The sequence below is a fragment of the Lutjanus erythropterus genome, chromosome 22 (genome assembly GCF_056507025.1).
Source record: "Lutjanus erythropterus isolate fLutEry1 chromosome 22, fLutEry1.hap2, whole genome shotgun sequence".
Classification (NCBI taxonomy): domain Eukaryota; kingdom Metazoa; phylum Chordata; class Actinopteri; order Lutjaniformes; family Lutjanidae; genus Lutjanus; species Lutjanus erythropterus.
The window spans coordinates 23,218,720-23,239,802 of record NC_139338.1 but is presented as its reverse complement, the minus strand read 5'-3'; the positions used below and the strand labels follow the sequence as shown (position 1 = coordinate 23,239,802).

General features: G+C 39.8%; 2 protein-coding genes across 2 annotated transcripts in view; both read right to left on the bottom strand.

The window, feature by feature from the left end:
• The window catches only part of creb3l2 (cAMP responsive element binding protein 3-like 2), a 33,700-nt gene extending 20,893 nt beyond the window's left edge, over positions 1-12,807 (bottom strand). Inside the window, exon 1 of the mRNA XM_084711103.1 lies at positions 12,293-12,807. Coding sequence (XP_084567229.1) covers positions 12,293-12,391 — 99 coding nt within the window. The 5' untranslated portion in view covers positions 12,392-12,807. The remainder of the gene's footprint in view (positions 1-12,292) is intronic.
• A 1,456-nt stretch (positions 12,808-14,263) lies between these two features.
• ssbp1 (single-stranded DNA binding protein 1) lies at positions 14,264-19,501 on the bottom strand. Its single transcript, XM_084711205.1, has 6 exons — positions 19,397-19,501; positions 19,139-19,196; positions 18,909-19,049; positions 17,282-17,369; positions 17,032-17,120; positions 14,264-16,699 (listed from the first exon to the last, which is right to left on the bottom strand). The coding sequence occupies exons 1-6, from the start codon at positions 19,418-19,420 to the stop codon at positions 16,656-16,658; spliced, it is 444 nt and encodes a 147-aa protein (XP_084567331.1). The 5' UTR covers positions 19,421-19,501; the 3' UTR covers positions 14,264-16,655.
• Positions 19,502-21,083: the final 1,582 nt, after the last annotated feature.

Here is a 21,083-nt window from a genome sequence, read left to right as displayed (position 1 = left end):
AAGTTTCTTATTGTCAAACCAATCCCATGAAAAGACCCAAACCAACAATTAATTGACCCTACTAACAAGTATTGTGTTTGTATCCAGAGCCTGATATAGTCTCAGGAATGGCCTGACAGTGAATATCTTCAAAAGAAAACCTGAAACAACTTTTTGACCTGCCTTTTGTCTAACGTCTATTTTTACTTGCACTTTACTGTTATTTTTAGCTCCCATTTTGTTTGTTTGTTTAATTATGCTTTGTTTTATCAATTTAAATGCTTTTTTCATTTAAACTTCTTAATTGATACCCAGGTGGAAATTTTATTTTATGAAATTACTGAGCCTTTTAAAAAAAAAAATGAAACTACATATATATGACTACTTTTTAAAAGCAAAAGGTGTTAGAGCTACTTAAAAAGGTCCACTTAAAAAATATCTATATCAGTTTAAGTGTACTGTATTTAGAATATTTTCACTACTTCACCTTGCTGTCAGACAGCCTCTTCTGATGGAAAACTGCCATTATAAAAAGCCAAATATCACTCTCTCCAAATAAACCAAACTCCATAGTCAGAATCAATAATTTTACCTTGCAGAACACAGGAGTTGCTGGTCTTCCACTGCTTCATTCTTTTAGTTTTTTTAATATTATTGTGTGACTTCTGTGTTTTAAATTAACAGTTCAGATTCATTAAGTCACACAATAACACAAGCAAACTAAAAAATTAAGGCAGCAGTAGACCAGCAACTACTGTTTCCTGCGACGTAAAATTAGTGGTTTTTACAATGGAGTTTGGTTGGTTTGGAAAGAGTGATGTTTGGCTTGTTTAACAGCAGGTTTTTCTACGAAAAGGCTGACTGACAGCAAAGTAAAATGGTGAAACTAGTCTAAATATAGTGTACATGTAAATGTGCATTTCAATGGTAACTAGTTGACTCCATCTGCTGAAGAAGACCATGGGATTCGATTAAAGCTCCAGAAGCTCCAGTGGATAATGTGGTGTGAATGTTTTTGTCAATAACTGTAATGATTTTATAATTATTTAGAGTTAAGGTTGTTACAGCATGGGACTAAATGTTTGCAAAATATGATGAAATTAATGTTTGGCCCGACTCCACTTCATGTCCTCAAACACAGCTGTCAGATGTTTGTGTCCAACACAAGCACAGCTGTCTTCTGATGTCTCTCATCCTCTCTCTCTCTCTCTCTCTCTCTCTCGCTCTCATCCTGAGTGTGTATACTGGTTATAAACTGGGTCAACGCACACACACTAACTTTTTCCATCTCCCCGCTGGAACACTGACCGCTCATCAAGTACCATTACACACACACACTCTCACACACACACACCCACACACACACCCACACACACACACACACACGCACACACACACGCACACACACACACCCACACACACACACACACACACACACACGCACACACACACACACACACACACACACCCACACACACACACACACGCACACACACACACACACAGAGTGGACACAATAGTGAACTCCCTCACCCGTCTGCTCACACACACTCAGAGTTTTATAGCTCTACTCTTGCATTTTTAAAACTTTCTCCTGCAACAGAAACTCCTCCTCTCCTCCTCCACTCCATCAACTCTTTTCAGTTTAAATCACTTCACCCCAGTGTCACCAGTCCAGCTGACACGTAACGTTCCCAAAGCATTCCTGGAACGTTCCTTACAGGTTTCTATGCACAACCATAACATTCTAAGAACACTGTGGTAATGTTTCTGTGCAACATGGCATTACCAAAACATTGTCATAACCAGATGAAGAAACTTTCTTTTGGCAAAGAAGAATATTCTGGGAATGTAACCATAACATTTAGAAGAAAAAAAAATCCTCTTAATATCCAGGGAACGTTCAGAGGAAATGTTAAGTAACATTCATTTAACCAGGAACATTCTGAGAACGTAACAATGTCGATTCATACCAGAAAAACTTGCCGTCTTTACAGCCATGGAATGTTCAACCAACCTTTCTAGAACATTTCAGGAATGGAACAATAACACCGGTTTTGTTTCAGAAAAACTTTTTTGTGTTTTAACATTCAGGGAATACTGCAGGATGCAGGAACGTTCAATCAGACTTCCCAGAACCAAAAAGAAACGTTCCCAGAGGATTTGGGGAACCAAATTTTGCTGGGTGTAAATCACTTCAGTGCACTTTATTGTGCTGAAGTGAGAAGATTTAGTGAAAGTGAGAGTTTTCTCGTGTGCCTTCTTTGTGTTTATCTGTCTGTTTGCTGAAGGATTATCCCCCCGCACATTTGTTGTCAAGATCAGTAAAGATTTGAGGCTCTTGTTCAAATGTGCAACAAGTGCCGAGCAGTAGATCTTGGGCGCACGCTGGCCCAGAACCAGCCGTGGTGGTTCAGAGACATTTATTCCTTCCTCCACCTCCTGCTGGATGCTGGGTAAAAACTGGGTCAGTGCCGGTCTCGCTGAGTACCACATAGTGAGGGTTTTAATCCCTGGAAAAGGCAAACACTCCGGGAAACTTGTTTGGGCGCGCCGCTGATCTTAATTCCTCCATTAAAACGCAGCTCTCCGAGGCGGATGCTTGCCAAGTAGAAACACGCTTGAATGTCAGGTCAGACACACACACACACACAGGGTGAACTTTCCACGGATGAATAGGCTTGTTCATGTCTCATCGAATAAAAAGTAAGAGAAAGGTGCGATGGAGAGTTGCTCTTTCAGAGGAATGCAGAGACACGGGGCAACTCAGTTTGATGTGATAAGTATGGCCTTTACAATCTTGACACCACAGCTTATATTATAGATTAAAGCTGACATGCAATATATTGTATCCCAGTATTTTTACCATCTGCCTCCTCCTGCGTACTTCACCAGACTCTCTTTGTAGGAGACCAAAGTCCCATCAAAGACCTGCAATGGTGGTGCAAGAGTAAACATTTTTCACAGCAGCCATTTATAAAATCATAGGAAAAACAGAGGTGTTACTAATGATGCTAATAAAAGTCCTGCTCTATTTACTGGGAGCCAACATGCACCACAGCAGCGCCCTGACTCTGTTTGACCTGATTCTTCCCTTTACTTTGAACGAACTGAGTGCTTACAAGGTTGGCTCATTATTAAATCTGTAGCATCCAGGTCTGTAAAACACCCCCACACTGACCCCAACAACTGCAGCTGGCGTCCACAGACAGGTTGTAAAGTAATGATAACATTAAAGTTCACATGAAAAGGATATCAGAGTGCTTTTTGCTTTTGCATATTGATGTCATGGAGAGACTTGAGAGTAGCCAATAGCGATGGAGGGAATACAGTGCAAAGGTGGTTTTCTTGTTGGGTTTGGCTCCTGGCGCCCCGGCAGCCAAGTCAGCTAACTTAGCTGCACGGCTAACCAAGCTAACAGCAGTTAGCGTTTAGCTACGATGCCCCCTCAGTCTCGGAGGATATGTTCAGTCCCGGTCCAGCTGTGCTCACTAGGAGGCTGCAGAGTCTGCTTTTGTTGCCCGCGAGGCTGAGCAGCTGGGTGGTAGCGGTGGTGGGCAAGTAATATAATCGGTGCATATCTGAACACTGTGTAACACTAGTAACACCTTCTAGCATGGCTAGCCTAAATAATAATAAAATAATTCATTGATGATAATCCAATATTCTGCAGAATCATCCAATAAAGTTGGATCAGGTGCTGCTACGTGGAGCTCATTGTCAGCCCAAACCGGTCCAAGTCTGCACCCTAAAATCCTCGCCAGCTAGCCTTCATGTGGTCACACTCAACTGGCGAGCTGGAGAGAACTGATGTGGATTTTTCCTCCTAAATTCTAAAGTACTTTCCGGATGGTTTATCCATGTTCACAAACTCTCAGCTTTTTTTATTCCTAAAGTCGTAAGTGCTGCCAAACACGTTGGAAATTCTAGGGAAATTGTGATGAAACATAAAAAATATAAACAAGACAGGTGTCGACAAGTATTGGGCTCATTCTGCTTCATTCAGCTTTAGCGTCACACCGCCTGAGCGGACAAGCCGATACAGAACATTCATGTGAGTGTGGAGAAAGTTTTTATGGGAATTTAAAAGGAGAGTTTAACACTTCAAAAGGTACAGGAAAGAAAACAGGTACAGATGGATTAAAAATAGTTTAAAGTAGTAGAAAGAAGAGAAGCAAAGGGGTTAATCAAGAGAAGCAGGAGCAATGAAAAGGTTTCTGGCATTTTGGACAGGAGCCGACTCGTCCCGGCTCTCTCTTCACCCCGGAGGAGTGACTGATGAGGAGGAGGAGGAAGGCTGGGAAAGAAGGGTGAAAGGTTAACTAGATAGCGGATGGAGAGGCTTCTGTTTTAAACTGGTCCTGATTGCACACTTCAGGGGTCAGGATATGAGCTGCAAGATCCATAAAAGAAAAACATCAAAGTTGAGCAGCTCATACACCTCACTGTTTAATAAGCAGTTTACAGGCTTTAAACACTTTGATGTTTCCAAGTCTGACTACAAAAACTACAAACTTAATGCCTTAAAATTCTGTTGATTCTACAATTTTAAAGTCTATAACATGGATTTACTTCGATTCATCCTCCATAATAAACCCAAAGTAGTGGAAAAGGCTGTGAAGAAGAAAGAACGAGCGGTCCGTTAGCGGCGTGCAGCATCTAGGCTATATAAAGCTGCTTCCAGGCTCATTTTAGGGTAGGGTGCACAAGCTACTCATATTAAACCCACGCCCTGCTAACCACACACAAGCTCACACACACACAGCCATTTAAAACCTTACATGGTGCCTGGAGTCAAACCGGGGGGCAGATGGGGGGACGGGAAATGTAGAATCAAGAGTAAAGAAATCGACAGACAGACAGACGAAGTATATTTAGCTTCGCCTCACAGAATGAAGGCTCCTGTGGATTTTCCATAATGATCCCTCACACACTGATTACTACCTTCGCTTTGCTCTCAAATGGCCGCCTGCCTGCCTGCAAGAAAACTCGAGCCTGAGTCCATTTTCAAAGTCAGGGGAGAAGTTGCATCAGATGTGAGAAAGAGAAAAACGTGTCCTCCATGTGCATGTGCACACCATCTGTAGACCGCTGTCACTTTCTAAAGGCCAAAAGAGTTTAAATCTGCAAGGTGGCTCCAATTTAAGAAAAGAGGGCGATGAAGTACATTACAGACAGATATTGTTAAATCTGCCAAACATTTTATTCTGACGAGGACGGAAAAACCTCAGCAGAACCCGAAGACACCAAAACTTCTGATCAAAATGTGACATTAGAGAACATTTTCGCCTGGTCTTTTAATTTATTTGAGCTAAATGCTAATGCCAGCATGCTAACACGCTCAAAATGACAACTCTACCATGTGGATGCTAAGAAGATATCACAATTACCATATCAGTGCTAATTATGTATGCTAATTAGTAAAGGTGTGTGCTACTCGGCACCGAAAATACCAGTCATTTAAACTATTTATCAGTATTTTATTCATGCACAATGTCAGTTAACTGTTGCCTCTAAGATACAATGCAGCTGCCCGCCACTAGTTGGTGCTGCACGCCCTTGAGGCAGCAGCCCCTCTCGCCGCAAGCCGTAAGCGAGTATGCCCCAATGGCCCAGGCAACCCTAGATATTTATATCAGCAAAGTCAGACAGATGACAGCTCGTAAAACCAGTGCGGTTTGGCAGTGTTTGGAAATGAAAATACTGTTGAATGTAGACTGTGACAGAAAAAGCTGATATATAATCACTCAACTGCAGCGACATGTGACCGCATTCAGCACAGACACGGACATTAACCTGCAAGCAGATCAGCTGCTGCTGCTAACGTTAGCCACACTGTGTGGCAGGCCGGCAGCTAACGTCAGCTCCGGGTCATTTACTCGCAGACACTGTGATCCCCTTCGGTCGGAAAAGTTGAAGCATTTCGTGAGTTGTTGTCACATTTGGTACGTTAGGTTGTAGGTGCAGCAGCGTTTAAAGTACGATTTGGTGATTGTTGACTCAGCTGCTTCAAATGGCTCTTAATACGCCATTGACTTGGAACTCTACTCAGACTTTCACACCAGTGACTCGTGACCTCACTTGGACTTGAGCCTTTTGACTTGAAAATACTTGATACCTTCCCCCTAGCCCAAAGATTAAAAATTATATTTTTATAAATGTATAAAACATTCATAAAACAGCCTAAATATGCCTTACTGTGCAAGTAATTTTCTGACTTAATGACAAAACTCACTTTAATTAAGCTTTCAACAAGCAGCAGGAATATCAAATCTGTTAATTCTTTGTATCATCTTTCGTTTTGTGTCTTGACAATAAGGCGTCAGAATTTTAATTTCGCCAAATGTTGGACCAACCTGAAGATCCGGCACCACACCTGCTGTAATAACACTCCACTGTATGCTTCATTATCATACACAGGCGTGTTCCTTTACCTGCAGATAAAGAGGCTGGACTGGTTGTAATATTCAAAACTAGAACGTGAGTGAAACACACGCACACACACACACACTTGACCTCTGATTGGCAATAAAAACGGGACCAGTTGTGAAATGATGTCGTCATTTATTCATTATCTAAAATGAAACAGTGCTGCCGGGTGAGCGAGAGCGTGGATCGTCTCGACACAGCGGACACACGGACCATTCAGAGGGAGACAGAGCGAGGCCACTGGTGAGCAGGATGCCCTACCCCGACGGAGAACAGGCTCTGCACTGTGAGCACATGGATCAAGCTGTTTGACCACCACTCTCTACACGTGTGTGTTTGCTCTTATTGAATTGAAATGACTCCATCCCGAGCGTGTGCTGAGCTGCTGTCATGCATATTAATAAAACAGCTGGATTTATAGACAGAGGTGAGTCTTTATCTGCAGGTATGGTGTGTGTTATGTAAGCACACGCGTGGCTGGAAAGGCCTGGAGCATGAGCAGAGCAAATATGCTTTTTTCAACTGCATGTCAGTCTCTTCCTCTCGCCGCAAGTGCAGTGAGAACACCATGTGCTCCGAAGCACGCCAAGTTTTCTCTAAGTATGTGCGTGTGCATGAAATAGCATTTAAATTGAAGGCTGCTCTCTGGCTCTCTGTCTGCTTCCAGAACTGTCTGACAGAAAAGTGATCCCAGAGTCATTTTTCATCTCTCTTTGTCTGCAGCTGACATTTATCTTTTATGAAAACCCATCCCACTCCCAGCTTTACTGACTATTGTACATTTAAATTCATTCATTTAGCAGCTAAAAATACAGATATTTCCCTCAGGAGTTGGAGGTGGAGACCAAAAACGGAGCAAAAAATCAGCAACTTTTGCTGTGATAGGGAGCAAATCGTATGCAGAATTTGACTTTTTCTACACAGGACACATCTGTCAGTCCACGTGGATGGATTATCCAGATCTACTGTAGACGGTGGGGGCAAAAAATGGTAATCCAAGTTTCCTAAACACAAATGCAGACATTTGGTTCCACCGAGACACACAGAAGAAGCAGTTATTTCCAATCTGTGTATCAGCACATGCCTGTTAACAATTCAGGGTGTGGAGATTCATTAGTTGTTAAATCTGCAAACCAAACCACAAAAAACACAAAAACTGGACTGACAAGATTAACCAGAGGTTAATTATGATTTAAATTCCAAAAGAAACCCTCATACACGTCTTTGTTTTCCATCTGTTGCAACACCATATGAATTCCAGACATTACTATTATGCAGTGAATGTTTTCCCTCCCTGAAATAGACATAAATAACGTCACACAAACATCTACTATTGCTTCACGACGGCGTCAAAAAGGATTGTTTTGGTCGGAGATGAGTGGAGATGAAAGACGAACTCCACCTCGACGCAACATTATTCTTCTAAAACCTGATGAACTTGATTAGAATACGTGCGCTCGCGTAGCAGAGACACAAGGAGACGGGAGTGACGTCCGACTGATGGGAGGAGCAGGCGTTTAAGGTTGAGGATCCCACACACGCCGCCGCCGACCGAGAGGCTTTACATTGTTGTGAGGAATCCCATCATGTCAACAAAACCCCCGCGGAGAGAAAGTGAGAGTCGGACTCACTCGACCCAACAAAGACCCCAGTCTGCTCCTCAAGCTGCCCCAGACTCAAACACTGCACGCTTGTTGGTCGTCACATTCATGCTTCCCCCACCCTCACACACACACACACACACACACACACACACACACACACACACACACACACACACACACATACACACACACACACACACACACACACACACACACACACTGTTCATGCTTTACTATATATAGAAAGAATATTCACCTCACTAACAAGAGCATCTTAGTGCTGCTTCTTAACACAACCTGAGCTTTGTGCTGTAGGTGTGAGCGGGAGTGCAAGACTTTATAAGAGATCAACTTTTAAAACATCTGGAGAGGAACTTTGGTTTAACTTTGAGAGAACGTGCTAAAGTACTCGAGCTAAAGTCACCAGTATCTTTACTCGTTACTTTTAAGGGGACGCTCTTAGAAAGAAATGTTCTAACTAGGGTTTTTCAGCTTGTCCCCATAGGAGAACCTTTTTATATTCCAAGAGTTTGATCTAAAAGACACTCAGGGAGTTCTACCAAGAACCTTTCAATATTCCAAGAATGTTTTTAGAACACACTCATGAGGTTCTACAGGGAACTTTTTGAGAGTCCAAGGATTTTATCGAGAACAAACTCAGGGTTTCTCCCAAGAACGTTTTTATATTCCAGGTTTTTTTTTCTAGAACACACTCAGGGGTTTTACTGAGAAACTTTGGATATTCCAAAAGTTTTGGTCTAGAACATACTAAGGAGGTTCTACTTGGAACCTTTTTATATTCCATGGGTTTTTTCTAAAAGACACTCAGGGTTTCTACTGAGAACCTTTAGATGCTCTAAGGGTTTTACCTTGAACACACTCAGGAGGTTCTACTAAGAACCTTTTTTGTATTACAAGGTTTTTTTTTATCAAGAACCCTTTTATGTCATTTCAAAAAAATAAATTTTTATGAAAGACTTCTTCAAGTATTTCAACAATCCTTGAAGAACTCTTTACAAATGGTTCTAGGTATAACCTCAGCCCTTTTGGAACCCTTATTTCTAAGAGTGCAGTGACCAAATTACATCAGTGTCAAACTTTGGTGCCTGGAAGTGCATCTTAATATGTATGTATTGGAGTAAAACATATAATATTTCCCTCTGAAATGAAAGAGAGTACAAGTGGAAAGTAACAAAATGGAAATGCTCAAGTAAAGTACTTATGAATGTATCTATGTCAAGATTGTATTGGAGTAAATGTACTTAGTTACATTCCACCACTGAGATCCAGCAGCTGCTACATAACATATTTTTTATTCAACAGCTTATTTTGTTTTTTGGCATTCAGCCAGTCATCTTCTGTAGCCCAGCGGCTGATTTTTTTTCATCTTTGCTCTCAACACTTAACATCATGATGATCAGCGGCTCGAAATCCCAAATAAAATCCTGCAGAAGACGAAAGCAGCTGCAGCTCTGTGGTCTGCAGGTATCTGACAGAACTGTAGCCTCAGGACCTGTTTAAAGGTCTGAACGCTCTCCAGTAACACAAGTCTTTACCTGCCTGTAGGTTTTTCTAGACGAGGCAAAAGTCACAGTCTGTGTGTGTCTCGTGTGTGCGTGTGTGTGTGTGTGTGTGTTGTCTCAGGGCTCAGTAGGCCTCTGTGGTGTCTGATTCCCATCCTGCGAGCCAGCTGGATTTTTCCCTGTAAACCCAAACGCTCCTCCCATCATCTCCACACACAAACACACACACACATGCACACACGCACACACTCGAGTCTCACTCTCCGTCTCACACACTCTCCTCCTGGCCCACCGAAACACATATGGCTGGAACACACATTTCACGTTACATAACTGAGGGTGAAAGGCCATTTTGAAGCCGGGTTTGTTTTACTGAGGAGATGCTCTGTGTCTTTATTTCTAAATCTACCTACTTACACTAAGATAGATCATCAGGCAAAACAAACACACACAGCAAAATAAATGGTGTTGTTATGACTGATGACAAAACATTACACATGAAATAAATGTGTGGAAAGTTTCCCTAATATTCACCAATGTCTCCCACAAATAACAGTTCATCCTCATCTAACAGACGTTTTTCACGGCAGCCATATTGATACAAAATCACAGGTAAACACAGGTGTTTCTCTGCTGAGCCATCATAAGTAGGCTAACAAGGTAGCTAACTAGCAAACAATGTAAAGTTCTGCTACATTTTTAGCTAGCTAGCAAACAATGCAACTTTTAGTTAACATTTTAGCTTGTTAGCAAACACTTTAATCTTGTGTAAACTTTGTAACTATCTAGCAAACAATGTAACGTCATGGTAATTTTTTTGCTAGCTAGCAAACTTTTTTTTTTTTTTTGCTTTTTAGCTAGCTAGCAAAAACTAATCTTTTGCAAACTTTTTAACTAGCTAGCAAACAATGTAACCTTTTCTAGCTAGCACAGAGCGTCTGAAAGTTTAACTACCGTGGATTTACTAAATGGAGATTAGTTTTGGATTTTGCAAAAGAGCTCTGCTTAATTTTAAATCTGGATTTACTCACTTTAAACCTAGTTCAGCTAACCCCTGATTAGTTGGTGCAATAGAGTCTTAGTCTAACAGAGTTTTTCTGGTGAGTCAACGTGACCTGAATGAAACAGATCTTTGTGTTTAACTTGTCAAAATGTCTGCTGTATGCTGCTGAATGTAAAGCTACCTCTTCTTTGGGAAATAAATTAGTATTTTATAAAAAATATTATTCTTGATGACTGTTTTTTTGGGGGTTTTTTGCATACAAGGGTTACTGAACTTTTCTTTGAAGCTGAATCTCTTAAACAGACTTAAATTAGGTGAAATGACCCACAGATTATTGCTGCTTTTCTTTGTCTTATGTGAAAGTAAACTGAAAATTCGTCTGCCTTTGAGATGTTGTCTGTTGAACAAAACAAACAATGGGTTTATATACTGGAAATTTTGACTACATTCAGACATGATAAGATGTAAGATCCAACAATTAATGGTGACTCATTGTTGACAGTCTACAGCAGTGAGTTGCAGCCTGCAGGCCAAATCTGGTCCTCGACAGGGTGTTTCACTTCAACCATTTTCTTATTCACAATGAAAATAAATTGATTCACGGTGTTTTTCCCAGGAAGGAGGGAAAGATGTGCCAGTTTTGTATGATGGGATAAAATAAACTGTTTGCAACAGAGATGATGACCATTCAGGCTGTGCAAAGTGCAGTAGGATCAGATGATGAGCTCTGCAGGGGAAGACAACTATCAGCTGAAAAATGAGGCTGATTTTCATCCCATAAATGTGTATTTCACACTAAAAAAGCCTAAATATGCTCTTCATTCTGACCCTGCTGGGAGCAGTTTATGTCTTTGGTTTATGACTCATTCCAACATTTCACTGTCTGCATGATAGAAGAAGCTCCAGCTGTTTAACGTTGTATAAACTCTTCCAAATGTTACCATAAATGCACAACTAACATGCAGCTGCAGTTATTAAAAAACATCAGATTTACCTATGAATCTTTGCACCGAGTTAATTTAGTCAATAAGCCAATTGGCTCTTCAGTTTGCAAAAGTGGATCCCATGCATAGCAAGTATCCTTGGTTAAAGTATTAAAAATATACTTTTAAAATACTGTTGACAGTCTACGGATATGAGTGGAAGGCCTAGATATTCATTAAAACACAATATATTTGGATTTTGGACTGTTGGTCAGACAAAACAATCAAATTGAAAATGTCACCTTGGATTTTGGGAGGTTTTTAAGGACATTTTTTAACTTTTTTCTGCCATTTTAATCATTAAATTGTCAATATATACAAATAATGTGAAGTTGCAGCCTTAGTCAGCAGTCTTAGACTAGTTTTCACTTGTATGTACCCCTCCCCAGTGTTCATATATTTAAATTATTGTTTGCATTATAAGTTTATGTCACTTTTCTACTAACTTGTTTATGATGTGTTTACAAGACAAGAAAAAGTGGGAAAAAAGACAATTCCAGGCTGTGAGAAACTTGCATCACTTTGCTGGATCCCAGGGCTCAAGTTGTAAATGGAGAGCCGGGTAACACACACACACACACACACACACACACACACACACACACACACACTGAACACACCACTCTCCCCCTCATGATAACTAAAGCCTCAATCAAAGCGAGATAAAGATGATTATTTCCCACTGAGGAGCTGCAGAGCCAATCACCAGGCCCTGACCGACCACTCACGCGCATTTCCTTTACCCTCACCAATCAATAGTCGATCACTTACATTGGTGTAGAGCACACAGTCGATCTCCCCGGCCTCAGACAGCTCGCTGAGGTTCCTGTCCCAGTGTAGAAACGGTTCACTACTGTCCAGGATATCCATGATTTCAGTCCTCCACACACTCTGTTTTTCTCTCTCGTGTCCTTGTTTTTAGTTTCTCGACAGAGGACGAATTTTTTCGTTGTCAGACTGGAAACCAAACTCCAGCTCCCAAAAAAAAAGAGTTCCCAAACAACTTGTGAAAGAGGAAAAATAAAGAATAACAAACACGTCCGGCTGGTTGTTCCGTCTCAGGAGGATAAATAAATGTGTGTTCTTATGTTTGAAAGCTGCAGCAGTCAGACTGAGGCTGAGTCTTGCTGTTGTTGTTGTTGTTGTTGTTGTTTATCATCTCCTCTCTGGTTCAGGGGTCCACAGGCAGATCCCAGCAGCTTCTCTTTCCTTTTCTTCCCTCCTGCTGCTCCTCCTCACGGCCCAGACACTCAGGAATGTGTGGGCGGAGTCTCACTCACGGGCAGAAAGTAACAGTAAAATTTAAAAAATAAAATCAATTCGCCTGATAAATTCTTAAAAGTTAGTACGGCCATTCATATAAATGCGACTTAATACACCGGAGATGAAATATAGGATATAAAAATGTGAGGTGATTCATCTGTTCCAGCTGTTTGTGAAACTAGTGTCAGATGCCTACAGCAACAAACTAGAGTTTCCGGTTTTGAACTTCAAAATAAAGTCCTGATTCCTAAGTTCCATAGCTATTGGTTCTGTACAAGCTAGTGAACAGCAGATTTTAAATTCTAGTGAGTACAAAAAATGGAGAGTGCTCTGTAAAGTTGAAATTTAAGCATGTGCAGTTTGCGGGAGATCATATAATATGAGCAAAATCTGGTATAAGAAAATGTAAAAACAATAGGGAAAAAATAATGAAAAGAGATAAAAGAAATACATTACATTATATTTAAGGGTATATGCAGAAAAAATCCATAATTAAACAAATAAATGTGATAATAGATGAAAATGTTTATAATTAATCATCTTTATTTGTCTTTATATGTCCACATTTAGTCATTCTTCTATATATTTCTCTTTATATTTTCACATTTTTAAAAAGGTGCTCATTATTTGGGTTTATAGTTGTAATTATCTCGACATTAATTTTCTTGTTTTCGTTGACTTTTTTTTTTAATGGTGCTCCTATGACTACATAAAAACAGCTGCTAAATAGTAAATTAACAGAACTTGGAATGAGTGGTCTGTCGATTCGAGTTGTTAAGATAAAATAATCATTATATAATAACGAGTGTTTTTTTTTGTTTCTGTGTTTTTATTATGATTTAATGTTTGTCGTTATAATATTATTAGTCTTTTCTTTTTTTAGTTAACCAGTGAAATAAGGCTTTTATTTTTAAATCCATCTCACCTATTTCCTGTCTCACACTAGTTAACTCCGTCATTTTGACGCAACTTGTCTAAACTGAGTCCACAGGTTTCCCTACAACTCTCAGCCCCGCCCACATCCAGCTGACTGACCAATCAGCTCCCTCTCCTGTTTAAAGTCCATTCGACCGTGCAGCTCTGCCCTCCCGAGCCTTTAACTGACGCGGGACGCAGCCAATCAGGAAAGACTTCGGGATTTCTTACGACCAATGACGTTAGGCCAAGAATACCTTCGATTTAAACCCGCCCCCACTGTCAGAGGAACAGCCAATGAACGTCTACAAGTAAGATACATTTAAAAAGTTAAAAGATAAATGAATAATCTAAAAATACTTTAATAAAATACATGTTTATATACGGTTTTATGCAAATATCTGTCATTAATTGTATTCTGATTAATTTTGCACATTTATAAGTTTGTTTTTCCTCCTCTATTAAGTGATTTGTAAGTGAATTTAATTAATACTTTTTAACACGGGGAGATTAAATCATGCACACTTTGATTGTAGAAGATGAACACAAAAATGAAGACAAACAGTCTGGGAAAAGGTATATTATAGCAACTGAACCAATACAGAGACATGACCCAGCAGTAGTGAGCTCAAATCAACCACTTGCTGCTCAGGAAGGAAATGAAAATCAGATAAGAGTGATAACGACTGACAAGAAAGTGACAAAGCAGAAAACAGATGTAGAGAAAACATTTAAAAAACACACTCTCTAAATGTTCTGTTATAACCATGCACAAATAAGGAGAACAAAATTTTAATTGAAGATTCTTTCACTGAATTTGCAAGTTTTTTTTTCTTTCAAGTGCTTCAGTAACCCTCACATTTCACTCCAGCTGAACAGCTTTCATTCACCAGAGATTTGCATGAAGAGACAGAGATAAGACAGACCAGAGCATCAAACCAGCTGAGAATACTTTGAATTTCACTTGGAGTGATATTCATTATTTTTCTTCTTGTCAACAAATCTCACGGAAAAATGCTTGGAGAATTGAACTAAAACTTTGGTGTAGGTCTTTTTTATGGGATTTGTGGACAAAAATACTGAATATCGACAGCCTCTTCCTTTAACAAGCTCGTATTTTTCACCAGTTTTAAGGTCAAAAAGCTCTCGTCACACGACTGAGACCTCATCTCAAACCGTTTTGTTCCCTTCTGAAACCTCTTAACGGATAAAAAGTGCAACAAAGAGTGCTGCACTTGACATTCTAACAGTCTATTGTATTTCACTTAGCAGTTTTGTTTCCTGCAGCTGTCACAGACCAACCACGCACACCAGGCTGTCCTGCAAAAAAATAAAAAAAACACGTGTCTACATAAGGAGACAGTTTTGATTTTGTTGAGGTGGGGTTGTATGAGGTACTTATCCATAGTCAGTGTATTAACTTACAGGTAGATGGCAAAACTAGTTTGAAGAAGCCGAGAGGAGCATGAGTATGGAAGCTGCTGAGGACGGGGGCTGCAACAAGATATTTAAGCCACTTTAAAAACATGTGTGTTATATTTAGAATAATTTTAGTACTTTACGTTGCTGTCAGGCAGCTTTTTGTGATGGGAAACTGCCTTTAAATAAGCCAAATATCGCTCTCGCCATACCAACCAAACTCCAGAGAAGAAATCAGCAATTTTACCTCGCAGAACAAAAGAGTTGCTGGCCTAACAAAGCGTCAACTGGTTAATTTGTTTGCGTTACCACGTGACTTTGGTGAATCCAAACTATCCTTTTAAAACACCAAAGTCACAAAATAACTCACAAAAGTAACAGATCGATAAAGCAGTAGACCAGCAACTCCTGTGATTTGCTGAGTAAAATTACTCATTTTGCAAATGGAGTTTGGTTGCTTTGAAGAGGGAGATATTTGGCTTGTATAACAGCAGTTTCCCATCAGAAAAGGCCGTCTAACAGCAACAAAAAGTGTTGAAAATATTCTAAATATAACGTACACTTAAACTGATTCTGATTTTATTCTTAAAGGCGGGATTTATTTTTTTTTGGGTGGCTAAAATAGGACTTGCTGCTGACCCTGTCGTGTTCAACCTTTGATGAATCAAAGAAAACAATGCATTTTTCAGATATTCAAATGGGTTTTCGAATCAAGTTATTTAGCTTAAGAGGTAGGAAAAAAATGTCAATACTAAAATTAATTAAATATCACAAGAGATATTTGGAGATGCACGTGTTTTTTTTGAAAGCCACGATGTGAAGTAAAGAGCAAATTTTGCTCCAACTTTTCCAGCATTGTAAGAAAATTAACTGATTGCTTTAAAATAAAAGACCAGCGGAAAAACATAATATACAAGGTGAATTTAACAAATTCTAATGAGCTTTAAGAACTTGTTTCACAGGTCAAATCTGACACCAGACTCGAAATTCGAGACCTCTGAATTACAGCCTTCCTCACCAAGAAACACTTCCTGATTGAGCTTAAACAGACTTTGTCTTAACTGGCACAATGAAAAAAAAAAAGCTATAATACCTTTTGCCTGCAACAGCCAACACGAGAACAAGTTGCTCTAAACAGAGCTACAACATCTTGTACTGACCTTTCAAACAGTGAAACATTTTCACTGTTTGCCACCTCTTCTTGTTTCCAACATTATTCTCACACATAAAACTTGAGTCGACGCAAAAAAAAAGGGCATTAGCTGTTTTTTGTGACAGTTATGTTCAGCAGAATCAATATCATAATCAGTAAGTGTTTTTATATCACACAGATGGACTCTTTCTGCTTCTCTTGTGTCTGCAGGAGGCGTCACAGTCAAACACGACCTGTGTCACGGCATATTCTGTCCCCCTTCTCTTTGTGTAAGTCACTTCCTTTACTCGGTGGCGTTCAGGTCCTCAGTCTTATGTTTGTATAAACAAGAAAATGTACAAAAAGAAGTTGTCTTGTTAGATGCAGTTGAAGAGGAGAAGTTCTTCAGGTTCTGTCTCGAATGTTGTCGCTCAGGAAGACGATGTTGTCTGGGGAACAGAGAGGAAGAAACATTTAACTAATCCGACACGAGAAGAATCTGTCTAAATCTGCTCAAGTAAAACCAACTCATCCACTTATTCAGATGTTAGTCATGATATGTTCGATGGCAATATGGAAATATGCTGCAGTTATTACATGGCTTTACTGTATACTCAATTCTGATTGGTCAATTTGTGCATTTTAGGGTCCGTTATTTCTGAATAACAGACCACTGCTATGAAGCACAGACCACTGCTATGAGGACTAGACTGTTGCTATGGATGCAGTTCTGATTATAGTCTCTGGATGAGCAATAAAATCATTTTGTTTGTTCTCTGACCTGCGATGATGGTGGTGGCCTGACGTCTGACCTGGTTCTTGTCCACGTATTCTCCGTAGTCCAGTTTCCCCTCCACTAGAATCCTGGACCTGGAAGAGAGATTATCAGGATCAGTAACAGGACTCAGGAGAGAATTGCTGGCTGAAGTGGATTTTAATTGTTGCAGGTTTTATATGTTTTTAAAACGAAAAAAGGGCAAAAGTAACCAAGGTCTGGTCCTGGACCCGTACAGGAGACATGTGCTTCGTACCCTTTCTTGACGTACTGGTAGGCCACGTCTCTCAGACCGGGTTTGAACACCGACACGCGATGCCACGTTGTCTTCTGACTGATGTCACCTGCAGACACATGAATCACTCAGCCTCAGTCACGTAATGAACCTTTATGTAAAGTCTACAGGCTGCAGGAGTCACACAAACATCTGCAGCAGTTAATAAAAATATAAGTATGTGGCATCTAGTTCTATCTATAATTTTAAAAGAGGACGGGGAAAGATGCATTTCGGTTGGAAACTTCAAACTGAGCCTCTTTATGTTAGAAAAATGGCATTTAAAATGATAAAACATAACTGAAAATGTAATAGTTATGATCAGGACTGAAACTGGTTAAAAGATCTGACTCTGTGAAAGTAGAAAAATATATTTCTATATAGTATCTTATAGCACTTTTTAGGAGGGGGACATTTTTGCACAGAGGGAACTCTACATTACTTTTATTAAGGGATGCACAAGGGTTAATAAACTGTACATACAGCAAAGTAAAACACTGAAATTCAACAACAATAATCTATCATGTGTTCATGTTCATTGAGACAGACGTCATGGTGCAACACTGACCTCTGGTGGTGAAATATGACACTGCTGTTATTTTAGCTGCATTAAATTATTTACTACATGCCAGTTTAAACAAATAATAATATTGTTTTTCCTTGGTTTTTAACACAAAAATAAAGCTCACAGGCAACCAGACTTCTCATTAATAAGTTAACAATCCTAGAAGTTTTATTTACTCTTTTATGTTCAACAGGAATGAAGGATCCATCAAAATGATCCTAGAAATACAGCTTTGTGACAGTGCATTTTTCAGATCATCTAATGGGCTGTTAATGGTTTATTTAGCTCCAGATTTTTCTCAGCTCTCCAGTTAGGCACCTTCACTAACACAGCTGCTGCAGGAAAATCACTGACGCTGAGACGTTGGAGGATATTTCAGCTCGACCCTGAAGAGCAAACGGTTTTATTCAGCTCTCGTCCTTCAGCAAGTGCAGAATTTGACAAGACTGCCTGGCAAGAATCAGGAACTCTTATCAGACAAACATGAAAACAGAACCTCAGGTGAATAAAATCTCTCTTATCTATTCTGTATTTCATCTACTATTGCAGCTGTGTGTGTTTCGTCCCTGTTGGATTATAGCTGAATAATACATAGTGAGGCAGACTGTTACACAACAGCTGTGACGTGTCACGTCTCTAAAAATCGTCACTGGATTTAGTTTATTATCTCCTCCATAACATGTTTATTATCCTGTATTTTAACACTGAGTTATAACACATTGTTGTTTTTATTAGATAGTTCCTTAATGGTCTTTGGAGGTAAATAAAGGTTTAATAATCTTGTAATGAAACAGGTTACTTCTAAAAATAACATCACCTCACACTCATCCTGAAAACCAAAAGCCAAACAGGAAGTTCTTGACTTTTAAAACATTAATAAAACGTCTAAAGTTTAGTGATTGAAGCTGTTGTTTCCAAACTGCACCCTGAATAATATCCAGGTGTGGTTTAATTGTAATGAAATGTGCTATAAACATAAATATCCTGTGTTAAAAAGACTGTGTTTTCTATATTTCTATCATCAGGTGTCTTCTGAAATTGTACCTGGTGAGCTCATCTCTCCGTCTCCAGCGCGCCACATTTCATTGGTTGCTACAGAGAAGATGGTCACCGGGTTACGACCCTCCACCTGTCTCATCACCGGGTCCTGACCCACTCGGCCTAACAGCTGCACACGGTTTATCGCTGGAATAAAGACACGAAGATCACCATTACGAGAACAGATGGGCCGTTCGATGCGTTTCTGTCTTAGGTCGAATCTGTCGCTTACTCACATCTCTCCAGGATGAGGCTCGTATCTGTGCTCCTGTATCGTACCACCTGTCTGAAGATCTGTGGAGGAACAAGAGGCCAGAAAAATAAAATACTCTCTCAAACTTTTTCCATCACCTACTACCTTAGAGAATATTAGCCTCCCCAAGTACCAACATTACAGCCAACGTTAATATACAACATTAGAGCTACCCTACCTTGTGAAGTTTATAAATAATACAATATATGCATATGATAATTATGATCTAGTAATAACTCACCTGTGCTGAGGCACTTCGCAACATTTTCTCTGTACTTCACAAACAGCTCTGAGGGAAGCGGTGAGCAAACAGGCAGCAGACTGATGACTTCCTAAGGATGTGAACGACAACAACAAAAAAAAACTAAATCACTGATTGAGTGTGCAGGATGTAAAAATGTCACTCTTGAAGCAGTGTACAGGAGTATATGAAGCAGGGTCATGATTAGGCTAACCGTATAATAATTCAGTCTACAAAAGCTGTGAAAAATGTTCACAATTTCTCAAAGCTCAAAGTGACTGTTTTTCCGATCTTTAGGCTTCATACTAAGGCCTTGGAGCCACTGAGAGACCTACACTAAATTTTAACAGATACACTGTCCTCTACACACTAGATGCAGCTGTCTTCTCCTTTCAGATAAACAAGGGAACAACCCAGCAGTGTTGCTATGGTTACTAAGGTCTGAGAGGTGTTTGTCTTGCCTCTATAACACTCTATAACACTGAGCCAAGAGTGTTGAACTGTGGTCTCAGACCTTGTGTATTCATGATTCCTGTGTTTGGATTTGCAGACCAGTAGGCTAATTCAGAGTGTTGTGTCTGACTTTACTTGGGCAAAAGTTCATCATGACCTCATCTGTGAATGTTTAAAGACTGTCCCGAAGGACCGAAACTCCAGAACTGAAGGGAACATCAGGACAGAGCGTGTACTGATTATTTCTTCATTCTCCTTGGTCAAGTATTACTGAACCAGTTTCAGCATAAGACATATTGGACTCCTATGTACTTCCTTCTTTTGACGTATGGACAAAAAGATAAAATTCATGGCAGTGACCTCTTCAAATCGTTTCTTTTATCCAACCAACAGTCCAAAATGCAAATACTCTTATTTTATTATTATGAATAACAAATATATCCTCACATTTAATGCTTGAAAAAAAGGACTGAAGCAATTTATTGATTGTCATGAGAGAACTAGTTTTTATTCTAATCAGTTAACTAAATAACCTAATAAACTGGCACCTGACAACACAAAAGTTAAAATGTTTTAAAGTCAGCAAAAGTATTAATGACAGGAAATATCTGATCAGAAATACTTATAATTAAAAAAAAAAAAAAAACTACAAACAACCTGACCAGCTTAGTGTCATTTAAAAATGGTCTGCTATGATTTGGACTGCTGTTTACTAGCTTAAAGTGCTCTAAGGTGAATTAATTCATGTTTTATTGTATGGTTGCAACAAGATGAGCATTAACAAAAAGTGACAGATTTTTGAATGGAGTTTGGTGAGGTTGGGGTTGTCAGAAGGAGGTCTTCTCCCCTTTCTTGGTCAAACTGCGCAGTCAAACGTGGCCACGGACTCAAAGTCAGACCACCGATTTCTCACAGCAGCAATGAGGCTTCTGGAGTCTCCCGCCATCGATGTGGACACGAAATAAATCTTCTACATTAACGTTTTTTTCTCACCGTGTTTTGGTTTACAGGTTACGGCAACTGAAACGGCAGATTAACGGGAACATATCGGCTGAAAACGGCGTGAAAGTGGATTTAAATAAGGTCAAAATAAGCTTGATGAAAACTTACCAGGTGCCAGATATCAGGAGAGACTTTGGTAACCTTACGCTTTTTCCGGTCCGTCTCCAACACAGGTCCGACAATCTGCAGGAGGTCGTTAAGGTTCCGCTTCTCAACGTCTTCTTCTCTTCGT